The sequence below is a fragment of the Herpailurus yagouaroundi genome, unplaced genomic scaffold (assembly GCF_014898765.1).
Source record: "Herpailurus yagouaroundi ecotype Mexico unplaced genomic scaffold, PumYag 140, whole genome shotgun sequence".
NCBI classification, from domain to species: Eukaryota; Metazoa; Chordata; class Mammalia; order Carnivora; family Felidae; genus Herpailurus; species Herpailurus yagouaroundi.
The window spans coordinates 55,711,009-55,734,577 of NW_024412395.1; the positions used below are offsets into that span (position 1 = coordinate 55,711,009).

The 23,569-nt window shown below is 37.4% G+C and overlaps 1 protein-coding gene across 2 annotated transcripts in view; it reads right to left on the minus strand.

Annotated features, from left to right (window-relative positions):
- Positions 1-23,569, minus strand: part of CHN1 (chimerin 1) — a 206,988-nt gene that overhangs the window by 108,838 nt on the left and 74,581 nt on the right. The window contains exons 1-2 of one of the 2 annotated variants that reach the window (XM_040475437.1): positions 23,052-23,197; positions 22,862-22,975 (exon numbers count right to left, since the gene is read on the minus strand). In XM_040475437.1, the coding sequence (XP_040331371.1) occupies positions 22,862-22,975; positions 23,052-23,182 (245 nt within the window). In that variant the 5' untranslated portion in view covers positions 23,183-23,197. Of the gene's footprint in view, positions 1-22,861; positions 22,976-23,051; positions 23,198-23,569 lie in introns of those variants that run through there. The other variant, XM_040475436.1, reaches the window with a different exon arrangement.

The window sequence follows — 23,569 nt, forward strand, 5'->3', positions numbered from 1 at the left end:
ATCTGAGGCAAATAGAAAAAAAAAAACAAAAACAAATACTACATAATTCTACTTACATCAAGTATCTAAAGTAATCAAACCGATAAAAAGAGAAAGAAGAGGGGCGCCTGGGTGGCGCAGTCGGTTAAGCGTCCGACTTCAGCTCAGGTCATGATCTTGCGGTTCGTGAGTTCAAGCCCCGCGTCAGGCTCTGTGCTGATGGCTCAGAGCCTGGAGCCTGTTTTGGATTCTGTGTCTCCCTCTCTCTCTGACCCTCCCCCGTTCATGCTCTGTCTCTCTCTGTCTCAAAAATAAATAAAGGTTAAAAAAAAAAATTAAAAAAACCAAACAAACCAGAAAGAAGATTGGCGGTTGCCAGTGTCTGGGGGAAGGAGGAAAGGAAGAGTCATCGTTAGGTGGGTACAGAGTTTTAGTTATGCAAGATGAAAGAGTTCTAGAGAACCGATGTACAACAATGCACACAAAGTAAGCAATAATGTACTCTACATTTGAAAATTAAGAGAGTTTAAAAACACATGTATGTGTCTATACATGTAGTTCAGAAAAGTGAGGGTGTAAATTATGATTGCTAAAAAGATACTCCACTGAGACAAATAACTCTCTTTCTTAAGTAAATCCCAAAATATTTCTTCATACAAGACAACAGAAGTTATTATTCTTAAAAAAAAATTTTTTAACGTTTATTTATTATTGAGAGACAGAAAGAGACAGAGCACGAGCATGGGAGGCGGGGAGGTGGGGGAGAGACACAGAATCCGAAGCAGGCTCCAGGCTCTGAGCTGTCAGCACACAGCCTGACGCGGGGCTCAAACTCACGAACTGTGAGATCATGACCTGAGCCGAAGTCGGTCGCTTAACCAACTGAGCACCCAGGCGCCCCTAGAAGTTATTATTCTTAACCGATATAATGTACATGTGGCTATTTGAAAAATACAAAGTTTCTGAAATCTGAAAGATTCTACTATAATTATTGAGTATACATGCAGAGTTTCCATTTTCCCCTCAAAGTAATTCATGGAAATTGTTTATTTTTATTGACTGTGGAAGGCTGAATATGTATTTTATCTTCAGTCAGCAGAAGACAGAAATGAATGTGACCAAAATCTAGACACTGGGACACTTCCGACACAAGGCGAAAACAAAAGGCTTCACCAATTAATTAAATCAACTCTAAAGCTACATCCACAAATGCTTTATGAAGGACATTTATGAAGTCCTTAACTATTTTTGACTGCAATATTTTTTTTTACTCATAGAAGTTGGAAAATTTAAAAATTAAGAAGTCATTAAAGCCAAATCTAAAATTAAAAAAAAACCACCGTGCTCCTTTATGTAGGATATATGAGATAGATAGATAGATAGATAGATAGATAGATAGATTTCACCCCAATGGAGTATAAATAACCTAGTTTATATTCCTGAGATAGAACTGGATCTGCTACATAACTCCTTAACTTCTCTGTCTATTGAATATAACAAAGATTAAGTTTGTAAGGGAAAAAAAACCACAAACCTCGTTTCTTCACATCTTCATCCATGTTCTCTTCCTTCTTCCCAATCGTAAGTACAAATTTGATTTCTTTCTGTTTTCAAGACATAATGTCACCTACTTGTCATCTCTTCCTAACCTTTGTTGGAAGGTGACATTTGGCTGGGGCAATAATTAGATCGGTGCAGGAATTTAATATGTACCTGCTTCTAACATCACTGTACTTAATTCTGCTCATCAGTAAATTGTCAAAACTCATTATTTGTTGATCAAATGTCAGGCTGAACTAGTCAAATTTTAGTGTATGTGCTGCTGAAGCAAGCACTCAACTAGCTAAATTTTAAAGTATGTCACCACCATATATATATATATATATATACACACACACATACATACATACATATGTATGTACATACATATATACATATACATATATATGTACATACATATATATGTACATATATATGTATATATACATATACATGTATACACACATGCATACATGTATGACATAATGGTATAAATCATACTTAATCTGCACCATGTCAATATTCAAATCACATATATACTTTAGTAAAATGGCTTATAAATAAATATGAAAGAATAGGGGAGTGAAGAAGGAAGCAGAGAAGATATTTTCCTTTCCCATTTTCTATCAATATATTCTGGCAAATTCTAAAATTGGTGTGTTATGAAATTCTGAAATCTGTGTTCTGGCAAAATCTGACTACAGAAAGTTGGAGAATTATTTGGAACTTTGTACTTATTCAAAGAATCTTTCTTATTCCAAATGGATGTTCCAGTTTCTGAAAGCCACTGAAATTTAGAGAATAGACAGTTTTTCCTGAAAAAAATATTTTAATCACTTTGTACACTTACTGCATTTTTATTACTTTATACATTATAATCTGAGAGAACACGCATTCATTCTTTTGTATATTGGCAGAGGAGAAGTCTAGCCTTGGACAACTGGCAGGATAAGTGAAGAAAGATTGATATTTGTCTAAGGATCATGGCAAAATTATCTTTAGAGAAAGAAATCTGGGTATATGTGGGGCGGTGTGTGTGTGTGTGTGTGTGTGTGTGTGTGTATGATATACATACACCTATGTGAATTTTTTCCCCAGACATTTCTAAAATATGTTAGTGCTATTGGCACAAGAATTAAAAAAGAAAATTAAAACACTCCAAAGCTCAGCTTCATCTCCCATAGTAGTTCATAAAGCAATGAAAAGTTTCATCGACCTATCTAGTGGCTATCTAGAAGTGTTACGTACTTCTATTTTGGAAAGAAAAAAACCCATAACTTGATAAAAATACAAAAATAATCACAGTAGAACTGAAAGCTTACTAGATGAGATAGCTCTGGCAAGCTAGAGACCAGGCTTCTCTGAACTGATCACAAAGTATTCTCTTCTAGGACTATCAACAAAAGGAGATGTGTGTGGTGAAAACGGTAGGGGAGGAGGAAGGAAAGAAAACCCAGCTTTTCATATTTCCCAAAATGAACAATGTGTCTTTAAGACAAAATCTGACAAAAACTCATCTTTTGCTTCTGCATCAAAGGCTACTGACGATCTTCCATTATCTTCCTCCATAACAGACCCTCACTCTTCAGGTGTGAACCTGGCTCCCTACACTGCAGACCACATCTCTCAGCTTCCCTTGCCTTGCTTTCAGGAGCAACCAATGAGAAGTGAAAGTGGTATGAATTTTCACCCCTTCTGCCTTCTCAGCGGGAACGTGGATATGAAGTCTGGTGTCACGTGAGATAAACTTGGAAGCCACACACGGGAAAGCAACAGGATGGAACTAGTCTGTATCCCTTACCTTGTTAAAAAGGGCCACACCAGCCTTGAAATACCTCCAGATTTCTGGAATGTGGGAGAAAAAAAACATCTATTCTGTATAATACACTTCTTACTCAGTAACTTACAGTCGAACCTAAGCCCAATTCTCAGTCCTCGCTGCACAGGTAGTCTACTTTTGTTTCTGGTATTTGGGGGATTCTCTTATATGAGGTTATGTTTTCCTGAGTATAATATAAAATTTTAAAAAAGTAATACTATGAAAAACTTTCTTCCAGCAGCTGCCACTACTGAGCCTTGTCTAAGAATTCTACAACAGTAACAAAGTAAGAGCCAAAGTAACATATAAACAGGAAGTCCCTAAAATATTTTTCATTATCTGAATATTGCCACCCCAAAATATGCTTTCGTTTTGTCTGTTATAATAATATGGTAAAAATCATAATTTATTTTGCTGGAATCAAATTCTCAAGAAATTTCCAGGGAGTCAGAACTTCAAACTTCTTGGCTTGTCAGTGGGACAGGGTCCTTTGCCTCCTAGGCTCCCACACTTGTTGCTATTTTTCTCATTTCTTTCCAAATGAGCATTTAAGCCAGTAGGATCTTTTTGCATGAAAAAGTGTTACAGGAGGCCTAGCAGCGGAAAAATGTTGGCGGCTGAAAAGGTAGGGCCACAGGAGAGAACACACATGGTATGTTACAAATTAGAGAGTCATGGTTTGGGTGATTTTTCAAATTACTGTTACTTGGTTTTAAAATCACTGATAAAAACTTAACGTGTTAAAATCACTGATAAAAATAATAGAAATTACATCTGAACAACAAAAGCAAAGTGAAAGTAAAAACATTAACATCCTGTAAGTATCTTCTCCTTGTGGCCCTGACCCAGTATGTGTCAACTCTAGAATGCACAAGGAGGCCAAAAATTGGCCAAATGTAGTGACGATAATACAGAGAGCAGTCTACATCAGGGGCCAGCAATATAGCTCACTGGCCAAATCCAGGCTCTTATGTGTTTTTGCGTGGCTAATAAGCTAAAAATGGATTTTATATTTTTATATTTTTAAATGGCTACATTTTTAAATGGCTAAATAAGTATCTACATAACAAAATACTCTCAACTGACCTGTAAAGACTTTAATATTTACTATTGGATCCTTTACAGAAAAAAAACCAGTACCTGATTTACATGACTAACCATGTCTTTCTGACTAAGGTTTAAGGATAGTTAAAATAATAAATTCAAGGTAAGGATAGTTAAAATAAATTCAGCCACCTGGGTGGCTCGGTCAGTTATATGTCTGGCTTTAACTCAGATCATGATCTCGAGATTCACGAGTTCAAGCCCCGTGTTGAGCTCTGTGCTGAGAGCTCAGAGCCTGGAGCCTGCTTCAGATTCTGTGTCTTCCTCTCTCTCTGCCCCTCTCCTGCTCATGCTCTGTCTCTCTCTTTCTCAAAAATAAAATAAACATTAAAAAAAAGGATATTAAAATAAATTCAATTTTGAGAAGCTTGTGAAGCTCCATAGTACCATAGTCAGTATGATGTTCAGAATAATCCCCAACAACCACGAAAGAAAGTACTACTCAGAATTTGAACCACAATTAGCAAATAAATTTACTTAGAATTATCTATGGTATTCTGAGACGTCAATAAGTGCTATTTGTGGTCAAAAATTAGGAAAATACAAAAAGCTGAATAAACTATTGTTTTGTATGCATATGTTTTGCTTTACTGTAAGACTTCTCAGAACCTTAAAATCTTCTAGGCAGGGATATAGTATACACCAATTTCTGAATTTATTTTACCTTACTTCTCTGACTTATTCATATCTTAAAGAAAGTATTAGCTAGAATACAGTTTGGGAAACATGTACCTCATTGATATCAAAATAAGTTAGTGGGCAATTAAAAAGTTAAATGTATAAAATATACCATAAAATCCAGAAGAGAACCAGTGTAACTATCAAATACCTTATAGAGTTAGTACTTTCCACTAAAAAAAAAGTAGAGTAAGTCATTAAGAAAAAGATTCACTGAAAATATGACCATGTACAATTAAAATAATTTCGTGTCAGAACCAAGAAAGGGGAGCCTGGGTGGCTCGGTCAGTTAGCCATCTCACTCTGATTTCAGTTCAGGTCATAATCACATGGTTCGTGCAACTGAGCCCCGTGTCAGGCTACAGGCTGATAGTGTGGAGCTTGCTTGGGATTCTCTCTCTCCCTGTCTCTTTGACTCTTTTTCTCTCTCTCTCTCTAAATAAATAAATAAATAAATAAATAAACTTTAAAAAATGTTTACAAAGCAAGAAAAATAGAGAAAGCACACACAATAAATACAATAAATGTTTGCATGCATAATATATTAAAGAATTAATAGGGCAATGAACAGGTCACAAAGAGAAAATATAACAAGTAACTTGCTTGTGTTGCCTGAACTAGTGATCCCCTTTGGCTGTTTTTCCTACTGAATCCAAAAAGAAATTCAAACTTGGGCCATATGACAGCCCAGCTTAAAACTTGGTCCAGTTCCCCACGACTCTCGGGATAAAGAGCAAACTCCTTAATATGGCGGAGAGGAAGCAGATCAGGCAGCCTCATGCCTTCACTCTCGAAGCTCCCTCTCTGCTCTCCTTGCCACAGAGCCACAGGAGACTCCTTCTGCCCCGTCTTTCTCTCCCCACCCTCCTGCTCTTTTACCTTAGTTCATTTGAACATAGCCTTCAGCTCTCACATCAGGCTTGCCTTCTCAGAAGGGCCTTCCGTGACTGCAATTCCACGGACTTAGATCAGATTCTTCATACAGTCACAGCACCCTGCACTTGCCCTCCACAGCACTCACCTCCGGTTTTAACTATACATTTGTGAGCCAACTGCATTAAACTGAATCCTCTCACTACCTGATAAGCTCCACAAGGCCAGGGATCTTATTTGTTGTGTTCATCCTTGTATCCCCACCACCCAGAAGAGTATCAGAACAACTTTTCGGAAACAAAGCAACAACAAAAAATACTTCTGAAAAAGGATAAAAATACTATTTATTTGGGGGGCAGCGAGACTATAAAGGTAATATTTTTCTTTTCCTACTTTTACGCATTTTACGTATTTTCTATAGTGCACATTAATAAAAAAAAGTTTATGACGGACCCAAATTTAAATAAGTAAATATAATAAGTGAAAATAAAAAACCAGGGGGTGAAACTTTACCTTATGAAAAATTAATTCAAATAGCAAACTTACTGTGTACTTATTGACATGGAAAATGTTCCCGATGTACCGCTAACTGAAGAAATATACCATGAAATAGTGTACTTGACATGAAACCATTCAGTCATTATATAAATCATATAACAATTATATGATTATTTTATGATTTATGAAACCCTGGAAAGTACCAGAATTTCATACACCACAACTTTTAACAGTGATTATCTTTGGGTACTGAAATTAAAAGGTTATTTTTTGCTTTTCTACATTTTTAATGTTTTCTGTATTGTATACGTGTTAGGAAAAAACAAATGTCTAAACAGCTAGTTCTCTTGTGCATTTACAATATGGTTCAATTTGCAGCCCATTTTTAGGAACACATCTACCTTTTTCTTTAAGTTTATTTATTTGAGAGAGAGTGTGTGTGCAAGTGAGTGCATGCATGAGTTGAGGGGTGGGGGACAGAGAGAGAAGGAAGAGAGAGAATCCCAAGAATCTCATGAACCCTGAGACCATGACCTGAACCAAAACCAAGAGCCACCCAGGCACCCCATCTACTTTTTTCAAGTAAGGAATGCTTTAAACTAGCCACTCCTTACTGGGTCCTATCAATTATTTTCTATAGTTTGTTTTATTAAAGCATATTTGACCTGAAGTTACTTCATATAAACTAGAATATTTTTTTAAAAGCTCATGGCCCTGATAACATGGTATTACATGTTTAAGTAAATTATCCTATCATCAGTATCAATTTTCTGATCTGGTAAGACTTCTAAATTCTATTGTTGTCATGTGATTTATCACCTACTCTTATATCCAGAAAATTTCCAAAAAGCGATCATAATCTTAACTAAGAGAAGCAGGAAAACATTTTTGAAAAATTATTCTGCAGAACATTATTTTCCACTTATTCCAAATAGCACAAGGTTTGCGGGAAATGAAATGAAACCATGGTAACCAACTAAACCTATCATGAGCTATCAGATCAAAAGAACACATAGTACATTACACGTCAACGCCTACCAGCAGCATAATCTTTCCCCGGTTCCTTTTGATCTTTCTTCCTATACATGAAAAAAAGCTTTCAACCAATTTTCATATTTAAAAAATGTGAAAGCCCCTTTGCCAGTATCTACTGTAATTCTCTGACTTTAATCAGAAACTCTGGCTGAGTTCACTTTTAAGAGTCAACCTAATGCTCTGAGATTCAATTAAGAGTTACTGGTTTTTTCAATCACCAGCAAATTACATTTTTTACTTCAACGAATTTTATCATTTTCTAACACAGTAGTAATAGTTTCTTCATGCTAAATCTTCATCTTTGTAAAGATAAAAACACATTCTCACAGGAATTTCTTCCTCAACAGAATCTTAGCAGCATTCCAAACCCAAAGCCAAAATAAATCACAATCGCACATGATACAGAAGAGCCCCATTTTGTCATCTGGTCCATTTTATCACCAATCATCAACCCTCATCATAGGAACTGAAGCTAAATTCACGAACTCTAGCCCAACATGTTCTTAAATTACCAACCATCAGCTAAAACTAAATAAACAAGGTAGTGATGGCTTTTGTGAGACATTAACTGTTTATTACACAACTTTTTCACTGGACAGACAAGACAGCAGGCCTCTGCAAAGACTCGATATGATCTTTACGGCTATGGTTAGCACTCCCTAATCATGATCACTTAAAATAAAATACAGTACTTTTTTTCACATAAAAATATATGCATATGTAAAATATCATAAAATATAATGTATACCTATCAGAAAAACATGTATATTTTATGCATGACGAATTTCTGGAAGGATAGACAACTAATTGTGAATGACATAATCTCTAAGAAGTGGAACCAGAAGAATGTGCTGGGAAAGTAATGTAATTTACCACGGTATAAATTTCTCTTACTTAAAAAAATTTTTTTAACCACATCCATGTATTGGTTTCATAATCATAATAGATGTAACAAATTACATAAATGCAAATAGGTATTATTTTAATAGATAACTTGCCATTTTTCTTTATCCAAGCTCATTACAAGATTATTTTTATAAGCACAAATGATGACCAAATGATTTTATATTAAAATTTTAGCCTAAGTAATTAAACTTTATATATACTTAATTTGGTTTTTCTTTTTTCTTTTTTTGAGGGGGGTGTCGTGGTGAAAACTTAACCCTTGAGGATTAGAATAAGTCTTATCCTAAAAGGCTTTAAACAAGGTTGGTAGGCTTTATAAAAAAAGGCAATGTGTTCACTTAAAAGTCTTTATTAAAGGGGCACCTGGATGGCTCAGTCAGTTAAGCATCTGACTTTGGCTCAGGTCATGATCTCTAGATTTGTGAGTTCAAGCCCCACACTGGGTTCTGTGCTGGTGGCTCAGAGCCTGGAGCCTGCTTCAGATTCTGTGTCTCCCTCTCTGTCTGCCCCTCCCCTGCTCTCTCTCTCTCTCAAAATAATAAACATTAAAAAAAAGAAATGTCCTTAAAAAAATGTTTATTAAAAATTCATTAATTCAAAAGCTAAGAGTTTAGTTTTATGCCACACCCTTTGTCAGCTTAGAGAAAGTGCTGCATGGTTTACTGTCATTTTGGATGCTGTTTTTAACAAGTTATATCCTCTATTTCTTAGCTTTTTGTTCTTTAGCAAGATAAGCCTTGGTTTCTTTATCTGTAAAATTCAGAAAATATACTATCTACCACATGGGCTTATTTCATAGATAAAACTGAGTTTTTCAACCTGTATGCCATTAATAGAGGTTGCAGGTTATATCAAAAATGTCCAGCCCTGGGGCGCCTGGATGGCTCAGTTGGTTAAGGTCTAACTTCAGCTCAGGTCAAGATCTCTTGGTTTGTGAGTTCAAACCCCAAGTCGGGCTCTGTGAGGACAGCTCGGAGCCTGGAGCCTGCTTCAGATTCTGTCTCCCTCTCTCTCTGCCCCCTCCCCACTTGCGCTCTGTCCCTCTCTGTCTCAAAAACAAATAAACATTACAAAAAAAAAAAAAGTCCAGCCTTTTCAGAGGCCAGAAAGGTATGATGCGGCTGAGGCCCTTGGGTTGGTCACATCTGGCCACAGTAAGGTAAATATGGTACATTTACTTCAGTGTACCATGGAACACCATAATTTTCATCGGGTGCCATGGTATGAAAAAGTATTAGGAGTGCCTGAGTGGCTCAGTCGGTTAAGTGTCTCGGCTGAGGTCATGATCTCCTGGTTCGTGGACTCAAGCACCGCATCGGGCTCTGTGCTGACAGCTCGGAGCCTGGAGCCTGCTTCAGATTCTGTGTCTCCCTCTCTCTCTGCCCCTCCTCCACTCACATTCTCTCTCTCTCTCTCTCTCTCAAAAATAAATAAACATAAAAAATATGAAAGAGTAATAGAAAATGTTAAAAGATAATGCACATAAAGCATTTACCATAGTGCCTGCCTGACACAGGAAATAGTTAGTAAATGTTAACTCTTAATATATTTGTAACACTGTTAATCCATTAAAAAGATATTTATATATGCCAAATCATTCACAGGAAAGGAGGCGCATTATCAACACATTCTGGGACTGTATGTGGTTACCAAGGAACAGATCTTAAATTAAGAGAACCTGGTAGGTTTTCTAGCGCACCTTAAAGCAGATACATAAATCAGATTCCAGTTTCCTTTTACAAAGAAAGCAATCAGAGTTCTCTCTCTCATATCAAAGTTCCTGTCAATAAGCCCCAAACTGTACTTGAAATTCAACTCCACCCTAAATGAAATGCTCAGTGGAATTTGCCTTATGTTGTGCCTGAAGAATACAAAACCCAAAAATATCTTGAAATCAGCTTTTTTGATTTCTCTACCTTCGGTTTTAAATCCACTGCAATGTATGCGTATTTTTGAGATGGGAACTAAAGCTTGAATAAGCCGTATACCAGTGAATAAAAACCATACCGAGCAGAAAAATATGAGAAATGAAGTACCATTCAAGAGTAAGGTACAAATCAAAACCACGATGTGGCACCCCTTTACACCCATTAGGATGTCATACCTCCTGTTTAAATCAAAGACATAATAACCAGCGTTGGAAAGGAGTGGAACACTGGAACCCTCATACACCACGGGTGGGATTGTAAAACGGTAAAACTACTTTGGGAAAAAATTTGGCAGGTTCTTAAAATGTTAAACACAGGGCCACAATGTGATCTAGCAATTTCACTCCTAGGTATGTACCCAAGAGAAATGAAAATGTATGTATCTACACAAAAACCTATACCCAGCATTATTCATACTGGCATTATTTACAACAATGTTATTCTTTTTTTTTTTTTTTAATGTTTTACTTATTTTTGAGAGAGACAGACAGACGGACAGAATCCAAAGCAGGCTCCAGGCTCCGAGCTGTCAGCACAGAGCCCCACGCGGGGCTCAAACTCACGAACCGTGAGCTCATGACCCGAGCCGAAGTCAGACACTTAACTGGCTGAGCCACCCAGGTGCCCCAACAATGTTATTCTTAATAGCCCAAAAGTGGAAACAACTCCAATGTCCATCAACTGTTAAGCAGAGAAACAAAATGTGGTATATATCCATGCATTGGAATATTCTTCCAATATTAGGTTAATAAAAAGGAATAAAGTGGTGACACATGTGACAACACAGACAACCTTGAAAACATGCTAAGGGAAGAAGCCATTCACACACAAAAAAGTATTATTTATGAAATACCCGGGATGTATATATCTATAGAGACAAAAGTAGGCCAATGGTTCCCTGAGGCTAGAAAGGTTCAGAATAAGGGAGAAGTGACTACAAATGGATATGGAGTTTCTTTTTAGGGTGATTAAAGGTTCTAAAACTGACTACGTTGCGTAACTTTGTGAATGCAGTAAAACACACTGAATTGTACACCCTAAATGGGTGAACTGGTGTGTTAATATAATTTTTAAATGGTTTTAAAAAAAGAGTAAGATGTAAGAACATGCAAAGGCCACGTCTGTAAATAAAATTGCGGGGGGGGGGCGGGGAGTTGCAATCTGTAATACATAGAAACTCCTTGGTTGCTATAGGTAGAAGTTTCAGGACACTCTCTGGACAGGAGGTAAATCTTTCTCGGTCCAGGAAAACAACAACAACAATGACAACAACAACCAGAAAACAGGAAGAAAACAAATCAGTGAGTCAATTAGCCCTGAACTTTTTTTCTCTATCAGCTTAATACTTTAGCAAGAAGTCATTTAGGTTCATTTATCCAAAAGGGGTATGAAAAAGAGAAAAAAATGGGGTGGGTGTCAATCTGAACTCACCAAACAGAAGAAACCTGGTAGATTTTTTCCCCTTCTTTTTACCTCCTCTACTCTCAGCTTTTAATTGTAATTTGTTAACTGAAAATGAGAAATATATCAAAGGCTCTTAATACTGAAACTATGTATTTAAAGTTTTCTCTCCCTGTAGACAGATCACTTGAAAAGCCATTTAATCAGAGTGCTTGGTGAGCGTGGAGTCCAAAACAAGAGAAACTGAGTGAATCAAATATTTACTGGAATATTTCTCAAAGTGTGTTCCACAGAGAGATTTCAAGAAGAGGGTCTCATAACCAAATGAATTTGGGAAATGCAATCTAGTTCTTAAGCAATACTCACAGGCTCTGAGAAGCACTGTAAGAAAGAAATCCAGTTGATTATGTTTAATGGCAAGACACTCACATGGTTCCTCAAAGTGATCGCCATAGTAGAGTGCTGTCAGTGTTGGCCAAGATTCCCCTGTTCCACAGACCCCATCTTCTAGAATTTCCCTCTTACCCCCAAAGCTGACCAATTCCTCTCCTGACCAATTATTTAAATAAGCTGACACATTCCACTGAGAGTGAAACCTTCAGAGATTTGGGACTCATTACCTTCCATTTTGACCCAAGGTTGCAACTAATATCTCCGATTTTTCCCAAAATGAAAGTAACACTACTGAATTTTGTGTGTGTGACTGTAAAAGGGATCTACATGCATTGTAAAAACAAAATCAGGCAACTCAAAAAGGTTGTTTTATTTTTTTATATTTATTTACTTAATTTGAGAGAGAGAGAGAGGGAGAGAGAAAGAGAGAGAATCTTAAGCAGGCTCCATGCTCAACACAGAGGCTTGACCAATGACTCTGGGATGGATCATGACCTGAGCCGAAATCAAGAGTCGGATGCTTAACTGACTGAGCCGCCCAGGCACCCCAGAAGGGTTCACACATCTCTCTGCTTACATTTATACCTAACAGATACACAATTTTACTTAAGCAGTGTAATATCATACATATACGAAAAATGAATTTCATTTTTCAGATTAACATAGATGAATCCATATTTCAATATTTATCAGATAAAATGTTTTTCAAAGAAAATACAATACGTATGTTCAAACATAGTTATAATGGCTTTCTCAGTTTTTAAATTCTCATTTGTTCCCCATTATCAAAAGTTTTTCTAAATAATTCTTATCTTAATGGTCAGCACAGAACTAACAGGAAAGTGCAAGAACTGTGGGTATAAAGCATTCTCTAGAATATCCAGATACAGAATTTGGGGATTATCAAGACTCTTGCACATACGTCATCTCGCTCTTCTCCCAATTTAGAGAAGCTAAAATGAGTCAGACTCAAAAGAAATGTCTTTGGAGATGCCAAATCTGTAGTTAACATTTCTCCTCAAAACAAGCCTTTCAAAAATCTATAAGATATCTAGAAACCCTTTTATTTTGGTTTTTTGTTTTTATTTTAAGTAGGCTCCACACCCAATGTGGGGCTTGAACTCACAACCCTGAGATCACAAGATGCACACTCCACTGACTGAGCCCGCCAGGCGCCCCTCTAGAAACCCTTTCAAAGGTCAGTTTTCAGTAGCCAAAGGAAAAATGCTTACTAAATTAATTACCGAAATGATTCTGGGAAAACTTAGGTCCCACCACACTTTCCACTCGTTATTCTTATTGCTCTCACAATGATCCTTCCAAATTACAAATATAATCATCACCCTCTTCTATTAAAAGTCTTCAGTGACTCCCATTTCTTTCAGATAAAGTCCAAATTCTTAAGCATGAAATACCAGGCTTCCCTGGCACACTTCTTGCTCAAACTTCCTGCACCCCCAAGCCCTAGCAACCTGCCATACACCAAATGTTCCACGCTGTTCTATATATTACTTCCTTGGCTGATCTTCCCCCAAATGCTTGTTTTTCGTCACATCCCATTCTTCTACCTGGCAAACTTCTAGTCTACCTTTAAGAGCCAACTTAAATGTCTTCCTTCTTGACCCATGTAAATAGCACTGGCAGAATACAGAAACTCAAAAAATGCTACTGTTTTTGAATATCCAGTTATCTGAAGGATTATTTTAATTCCCCCATTTAACAATGAAGACCACGCCCCTAACAAAAGGCCTTGATACATCTGTGACACACCAGGGATAAATATTTTAAGGTATATATTAGTCAAAGTATGATGGATTTCACTGTGCTAAAATTATATATTAACATAATTAGGTTTTCCAATCACCTTTAAAATACTGATTTTAAAGTCAGTTTGGAAAATATATATATTTTTAATTTTGAAAACAGTATAGCCAACAGAACATCATTATAACAGAATTTACAAAACTCTGGTGCCTGGCCTCATATAAAACTTTCTTTGGAGCTAATACCATATTTTCTTACTATTTACCAAAGCTAAAATTGGATATACTACTTTAATAAGAGACTGATCAGGATGGAAAGATTTGAAGAACTATATCATAGAATGATCTTCACTTTCTAACAAGGAAACTACTTTAATGAATACCTATTATGTCCTATTATGTAACTGGTATCCATTTTCTCTCCCCACTCCACCTTCTTCCTTCTTTTAATACAAGAAAAGAGGGGCACCTGGGTGGCTCAGTCCATTGGGCATCCAACTTTGGCTCAAGTTGTGATCTCACAGTTTGTGAGTTCAAGCCCCGCGTTGGGTTCTCTGCTGACAGGTCAGAGCCTGGAGCCTGCTTCAGATCCTGTGCCTCCCTTTCTCTCTCTGCCCTTCCCCCACTCATGCTCAGTCGCTCTCTCAAAAATGAATAAACATTAAGAAAAAAATTTTTTAATAAAATAAAATAAAACAAGAAAAGAAAACCAGATTTTGTTTGGTCATCCAGACTTCCTCTCCAGCCTTATCTTGAAGAAGAGACTGACCCTATCTCCCAGCTCTAGAACCATGTGGTTAGACAAGCAATTGGTACAGCATTTCCCTGCATACTATTATTGGCTCAGGGATGGAAAAGGGAAACCTGGAGAGGTCTGGTCAACCTTAAAGGAAGGATGCATACTACCTGAGAAAAATGAAGTTCCCCTGTCCTCCCCTGCCAGGCATAAATAAGGAGGCATACAACTCTAAATGCCCTGACAACCACCTTTTGACCACAAGGAAAGCCAGCCTGAGATTGGAGCTGATGTTGTGAGTGGCCATGAATAAAAACAAAAAGATAATAAGTCCTTGATAACATCACTGGGATACTGATCATCCATGTTATTGCATTTCTAAATTTCTCATTATATGAGGTATTTCCTTAAGTAATTTATTGTTTGAGCCAGTAGAGTTTACCTAGTTTGAATTTTTGTTTACATTTACTTATTTTTTTCTAATTTTTTTTTTTTTTTTTTTTTGAGACAGAGAGAGACAGAGCATGAGCAAGGAGGAGCAGAGAGAGAGGGAGACACAGAATCCAAAGCAGGCTCCAGGCTCTGAGCCATCAGCACAGAGCCCGATACGGGGCTCGAACTCACAGACTGCAAGATCATGACCTGAGCCGAAGTCGGACACTCAACTGACTGAGCCACCAGGGGCCCCACATTTACTTATTTTTGAGAGACAGAGACACAGCACGAGTGGGGGAGGGACAGAGAGAGAATGAGACACAGAATCCAAAGTAAGCTCTACACTCTGTCAGTACAGAGCCCAGTGCGGGATTATAATTCCCACTTCACAAATAGGAAACTAAAGCTCAGAGAGGTTAAATATATATAATAAGGCCAGGCAACTGGAACTCATGTTTGTCAAGGTCTAAGCTACTACAGCTATTTCCAAAATTCCAACAGTGAGAATAGGGAATTGCAATCATATTTTGTGACAGATGTTTTAAAATCTCAATTCCTTATTCCCTCTAACCATCTTCTCTTTCAACCTATACTTTACCTGAACAGTTTCCTGATTAGATCATTAGTGTTTTATTTATTTTTTTAAGTTTGTTTATTTTGAGAGAGAAAGCACAAGTGGGAGAAGGGCAGAGAGAAAGGCGGTGGGGGGAGAGAGAAAGAGAGAGGGAATCCCAAGCAGGCTTCTCACTGTCAGTGCAGAGCCCAATCCAGGGCTCAAACTCACAAACCACGAGATCCTGACCTGAGCGGAAGTCACCACTTAACCAACTGAGGCCATCCCACCACCCCTATAATTAGCATTTTAAATGTTTCTTCTTCCAGCGTTATTTTCTAGTTTTAGTAAAATACAAACGTAAGATTATATATTTCTTGTCAGTAAAAATGAACAAATTTAGTACATCAGGCCACTGAGAAAAAGGGATATTTCATATCAAAGATAACCAATGTTATCACAGAGCACAATAAATCAATGTAATGCATAACTTTAATCCCGACACCATATTAAATGCACAACATTGATATAAAGACGTGTTTTCATATTTCTAAGAAAATTCTTGGATGGAATCCAAGCGAGTGTGCCCCACATTAAATGAATAGCTTAGGAAGAATAATAGTAAGGTCCTAGAGTTGAGCAACGGCTCACCTCTTGTACACTTAATGCAGACAAGATAAACAGCTACTGGGGATCACAATATTATTTATAAATTTGTTGAGATAGTAAAGACCTTTTTGCATTCACATCAATGCCATAAAAAATATGTAATTTTCAGATAAACCTGTTGAAAAAACTAGTTTTGAATGTGTTGGGATTAGACCTACATACAGAAATTGTTTGCACCCTTATCAGCAGGTACAGCAGTGGCAATGAGAAAACAGATACCAAATATTTAAAAGATCATTTCATATGATCACTTATATTAGTCTGCACTAGTCTTTCACCTTCTTATTTCACTATTTCCAAGAATTCATGGTGCAGTACTCATGTAATTCTACATTATTTGCAGCGAACAACTGTTTTGATAAGTCATTACTCAAGAATATCCTGGAAAATATGGGAAATTTCATCTGAGAATTAGAACCTTAAAAAAAGAAGAATGAAAGAAAGAAAATTCTGCACCTAAGTAGCACAGTATATGAAACAAGGAACTCAATGGATGGATTTAATAGCTGATAAAAACAGCAGAATACAGGACTAGTAAACTGAAAGGTCAACAGAAAATGTCCAAACTAAAGTTCAGAGAAATAAAAGTCAGAAATTTCGTTCAGAAAGCAAAATAATTTTAGAAAAGTCAGAAAATAATTTATCCTGAATAAACATACAGTTAGAGAAATACTAAAAGAGTTTTTCAAGCAAAAGGAAGGTAATTCTAAGAAAACACAAAATTACAGGAAAGAATGAAAAACAATGAGGGGGTAAATATGAGTATATATGGAAAAATACTGACTAAATGTTTTCTGTTGAAACAATAATAAGGTACGGTAGGGTTTAAGATACATGTAGAAATAAAATATCTAAAAGTAACAAGACAAAAGGTAGGAGGGAGGGAAATGGAATTTAGAGGGACTTAATTTTCTGGCAGTATCGGGAAAGTGATAGAAGCCATCATTTATATTAAATATAAACGAGTCAAGGGCACATGTTTAACCATTAATCTTAATCATTAATCTTTTAACCATTAAAATAACAGTAAAATAATGTATAGTTCAAGTTAACAGGGAGAAAAAAAATGGAATAAAAAATTCTTTTATCTAATAAATCAACAAAGAAAAAGAAACATGAAACAGTTAAGTTAAATAGAAAATAAATAGAAAATAAATATTTAAACCAAAATATATCAGTAATTACGCTGAATGTAAATGGATAATATACTTTATGTAAAATTAAAACTTAAAAACACCATAAATAGAAATAAGGGACAAGTCACAAACTTGAAGGAGACAAATTCAATTCATATAGAACCCAATGATTAGTATCCAGAACAAATGGACTTTCATGAGTCAACAGGAAAATGCCCAAAAGAAGAAAGGGCAGGGGGTTTGAGTGCACATTTCACAGAAAAGAAAATGTGAATAGTAAATAAACATGAAGAGATTCTCAATCTCATTTGGAATCAGAGACATTCAAATTAACCAGCAGATACCATCAGACGCACATAACGTCTGACGGTATTAAGTGAAAACAAAAAGGAAAACAACAGGAATTCTCATACAGTGTTGTGGAATAAACATCAGCACAACTACTTTGGAAAAAACTGTCATTATTTAATAAAGAGAAAGTAGCAATTTTACATCTAAGTAAATATTCTAGAGAAAATCTTCATGCATACCAGGAGACATTTACAAGATTATTACACATGGCAGGACTGTTTTTAACAGCACCAAACTAGAAACCACCCACCTGTCCACTGATAACAGGATGGATAAACAAATTATACTGTATTTATTTAGTGGCTATATAGCAGTAAAAATAAATGAATTATAGCCATATTCTACAGTAAGAAGAAATATCAGGAATACAATGTGGAGTGAAAAAAACTGAAGAATACATACTATGTTTTCTATTTACTTGAAGTTCAAAAATGAGCAAATCTAAACAATGTATTATGTAAGGATACAAACATAAATTATAAGCCTTTAAAGAGAAGCGGGGGGCGGGAGGCGCCTCGGTGGCTCAGTCAATTAAATGTCCGACTTCCGCTCAGGTCCTGATCTCGTGGTTCATGAGTTGGAGCCCCGTGTCAGTCAGCTGGGAGCTGGGAGCTGCTTTGAATTCTGTGTCTCCCCTCCCCCACCCCACTACCCCCACCTCTCTCCCGCTCACATTCTTTCTCAAAATAAACATTAAAAAAAATTTTTTTTTTTTAAAAGAAAGGTAGGGAATGATAACCAGGGTAAGTTAGCTAGTGTGAGAGACAGGAAGCGAAAGGAAGGAATAGGGGAGGCATATACAGTACAAAGGAGACTCCAAAGGCAATGGCTTTTCTCAAAATATAGGCTGAGCATGTAACAGTTATAATAACATGTTATTTAATAACTTTTATATTTCTTGTAAGTATTCATTTGTATATGTTTACATTTAATAAAAAGGACAATATAAAACATGCGCTAGTCCTATCCCTTTTCATTTATCACTCTGTATGTACAACACTAAACCTAATTTTTTTCTTCTAGTAAAAAAAAATTATATAATGACGTATGTTTTTAAAGAATTAGTTCTGGGGCGCCTGGGTAGCTCAGTCGGTTACGTGTCTGACTTCGGCTCAGGTCATGATCTCGTCGTCTGTGAGTTTGAGCCCCGCATCAGGCTCTGTGCTGACAGCTCAGAGCCTGGAGCCTGCTTTGGATTCTGTGTCTCCCTCTCTCTCTGCCCCTCCCCCGTTCATGCTGCCTCTCCCTGTCTCAAAAATAAATAAATATTAAAAAACAAAAAACAAAACACAATTAGTTCTAAAACTATGAAAATCGTACAAATGTTTTCCAAATCAAACTCCTTAAATTATCTTAGATTTTTTTTTTAATAAGTGGCACTTGCCATATATCATTAAAACTGTAACTAATCTAAACGTCGTCAACATCAATACACAGAAAACTCCAAAGTCAAAGTCACTTTGAAATACTTCATGCTTCACGATACATAATCTAGTGCTTGGGCCAGCATTCTACCTTCACGTGGATGCCTGTCTGTACGCCTTCAGTGTATAAAAAACTTTCACTGAGCAACGATCATTTTTATGGAACCAAGGGGTCAACATGAGCAAAGGCCAAAAAGCCAGACAAACCTGGCCTGAAATTCAGGCTGGGACGGGGTGTGGGAGAAGATGCTGCTCAAGAGGCAAGTTAGATGTTAACTACGGAAGACCTCCCACGCTGTGTACTGGCAATCTCTTTTCTGATTATGTTCCGCTGGTATTGTGACAGCACACACACAATACGTAGTCCCCCTATGTAATACCTCACATTCTACACAAAGATCATCAGTGAAGGATTAGGCTCCACGGTAGTGGGGAGATGCCAGCGATGGAGGGAGGTATGTTCTTTGAAAGCTTGTGCCCCACTCGACACCACAACTTTGCTGACTACTGCAGCAGGTTTTAAGACTGGTCATGAATGATACTGTGTAAGACACATTCAAGGAAACAAAGCTGGAGGGAGGGAGATTTCCAAGCAGTTATTGCACTAATCTTGAAATCAAAAAGAAGGGTAAAATTTGAGACACCTGAAAAAATAAAAGACTGTTGGGTTTGGCCGTGTGAGATGAGCAAGAAGGAAAAGTCCTCTTAACCATGAGATAATACAGGCACAGTACCTTGGGCTTTCCGGTCTATGAAAAGCTATGGGATACGAAGGGGAAAAAAAAAAAAAAAAAAAAAAGGTGCGCTCCCAAATACAAAAGGTAAACTCGAAATTAAAGTTAATTTTAAAAGCATTAATTTTTTTAAAAAACCTAAACAGGGGTGCCTGGGTGGCTCAGTTGGTTGAGCATCCGACTTCGGCTCAGGTCATGATCTCACAGTCCGCGAGTTCGAGCCCCGCGTCGGGCTCTGTGCTGACAGCTCAGAGCCTGGAGCCCGTTTCAGATTCTGTGTCTCCCTCTCTCTCTGCCCCTCCCCTGTCTCTCTCTGTCTCAAAAATAAATAAATGTTAAAAAAAAAAAATTAAAAAAAAAAAATAAAAAAACCTAAACAATCTTAACACCAAAAAAATATATATCTGATATGGGATATAGCGTTTGCTATGATGTGAGGGGAGGGCCTCTAAAGGGAGTAGTGCCAGGGCCTACAAACATCTTAAAATAGAGCTAAGAGAAAAAAGAAAAGTGATGTCTTGGTTTCAGTCTTATGGACTGACTAAATCATAGTGTCATCAGCTAACAAAGGGAATATAGATGTTACAGCATATTTGGGAGTAAAACTGGTGAGTTCAGTTTTGGACACAATGAGGTTGAGGTGCCAATGGGGCAACTTGCGTTCAAGGACGTGTTCCAAACTTAAGGGCCCACGGTTAACGCAGTAAAAGCATAATGAACGCTGACGCCTGTAAATTATAAAACTGGTTCCCGAAGAAATAGTGCATTACGTTAAAAACAAAACAAGCTGATGTGAATTGGGAGAAGTACCAGTTGAAACGGGGACTATCAGATACATCAATACGACTTATTTTCATATTCTCCTTAACACTTCCCTGCTGTACATCTAGCTCAAAGCAAGGAAGATCATATTTTAGCATATAAATTACTCACAATGTGTACTCACAAATTCCCTACTCCCACTACCACCGCTTTTACTCATTACTATTTCTTTTCCATGTGACAATTTTATGGTCATTTTCAATAACAAAAGGAAGGCTGCAGGTTTCCCCAAGACATAGGAGTTAAAAACATTCCCAACAATCTAATCTCCTCTATTCTCTATTCTAGGATTTCCTGGGCTGGAGTGGATGGACAGTGATTCAAAAATGACAGTCAGGAGTAGCATGAGAGAGGGTGAGAGGGCGGGAAAGAGGCAGAGCTTGAGGGCTTGGGGTGCTACTTTTCTCTACAGCAAACCCTTGACCCTAGGGTGTTTACTGATGTCCTTCAGTGAAAACTGAGTGACAGCCACGCTAGAAGAGGAGTGGCAAAATGGCATAATGGAAAGTACCTGAACCGGGCAATGAGGCAAGACTGAGCTCAAATTCAGTTCTGTAAATTACTATGTGATCTCAAAGGGATTTAGGGCAGATGGCAATAAAGGGGAAAGGAAGAAGAGTGTTGTGCAGACACCTGTCCCCCCCTCACCCCCACCCTTCCTTCTTTGTTATTCTGGTCTGTAAGTCTTTACATGTACACTCGTTTACCCTAGACACACACACAGATGACCAGACTATTTGGAAACGAGGTGTTGCAGAATCCTAGAATCACAAAATGTTATGAGTGGAAAGAGGGAAAAACTGACTTTAGGAAGTTCTGTACGATTGATGCCAAATCAGTCTTTAGTTCATCTAGTGGTAATAAAATAACTATCTGAATTCCCAGCCCAGATTTTTTCCCCCTGTATGCCACAATGTAAACCTGAAGAACAATATAATTAAATGATTGAAGGGGGATTTACACTTTATAATTTGCCATAAAAAGCCGATTTCCACGCATGCAATGAGCTTTATTCTGCAAGTACACAATTAATCCAGAATTCAGTACGAAAAAGTACTGAATTATATTGTTCTCCTTGTCAGAAAGATTAAGTCTTGTGGATGAAATTAAGAGCAGTCCCTGCTCGCTCAAACAGCCATGACTGATTGGAGAAAGCATTCGACACGCTCAGATTACAGCAATAACATCATCTTTCTGTTCTCTCCTAGTGGCTACCAAAGGAAATTGTCATGTCTTTGACCTTTTTCTTAGGAAGTTTCTACTTTTAAGTCTTTTCGAAAGAATAGATGAATGAATGAACAAAGACAACGGGTAAATATTCCAGGCCTTTGGAGAGGCAGCAATGTTGAATGAGTAAGAACACAGACTCTGAGGCCAGATTATTTGGGTTCACGTACCAGCTACACAAATTATTAAATGTATGACCTTGGCCAAGTTATTCAATCACTAGGTCCTCAGTTTCCTCATCTGCAACGTGGCGATAGTGACAGAACATATATCCTAGAGTTGCTGAGAAGATTAAATGAGGGTCGAGGCATGACATAAGGTAAGCCCAATGGATAAGCAAGCTACTGTATTACTGTTCTGTTTTTATTGCAGGGTTAATGGAAATATTTGTTTCTGGGCACTGTACTATAAGCTAAGAACAGCCAAAATACGAGGCAAAGTTTAGTTGACAGGAAAGAGCCAAGAGCTCTCAAGAAAAGCTGCTTCAGCCAAAAGCCATCGGAAGAGAAATGATATTGGCTTTAATTTTATGAGTTACAAAGATCTTTTCTTAGCTCCTTTCCTTATTCAAGAAATAGATGGGAGCTGACACAGCAGGACAGACGGGGGAGAATGGGTAAGATGAAATAGAAGAAAGCAGCTACAATAAAAATGCTTTAAAAGTTTTTCAATTCTTAATTACTGAGTGCTACCATTCATGAGGAATTTTTTAAGGGTCTCAAAGCTATTAAAATGGTAATTAGGTCCCAAGAAAACAAGAACCAATTCAATTACATGCTGGATGCTTTTAAAATTTAAAGCCCTCTATTAAGAGGGTTTTAAATGAAGCACAGTTATAATTACAGGTCCATGACCAACCTTAAAGCCAAAGTGTAGGTTCCTGGCTGACGCTGGCTCTCGCGAATGAGGTAACTCCCCTCAGCCACACTCAAGAGCTGGTCTGCTTCTTCTCGGGAGATCATGCCGTGAAACCTAAGAAAAAAGTCATTTCAGAAACTGAATGCTTTCCACCTTTCTCAATAAAGCAAGATAAAACAAAGCCGTCCACCTAGACAAAGTACTGCCATATAATCGAAGGGGAGCAGTTGGGTTTAACTCTGCTTGTGTTTCTCTGGGCCTGGCTCCTGGCCAGCTTCTCTGCGGTAACGAGAACCGCACCAAAGTAGTTCTCCAATCCATTTAACAATTGTGAAATCAAAATTCACATCCATCTAAGGGAAGATCAAACCAGCTCTCTCAAGAGGACAATTTCCTTCTTATGTAGCCAGCTGACCATATGGACGTACTAAAAAATATACAGAAATGTGTCCCATTTCCTTCCTTCACGCTAGTGGCACTGCTCCAGAATTTTGGCTCACAGTCTATGTTGGCAAGCTGCCAGGACCCTGGGTTGCCCTTAATTGGCATGATTGCCCAATAATGTGCATAATCTGCATCACTGGATACTCAAGCCAAAAGCAAACAACAGGAATACTTGCTTTCGCTCCCTGCTAAAACCCTGTTTTTGATTAACGTGGAAAAAAAGCACGAAGAAAAAAACATAAATAACACATTCTTTACACAAAG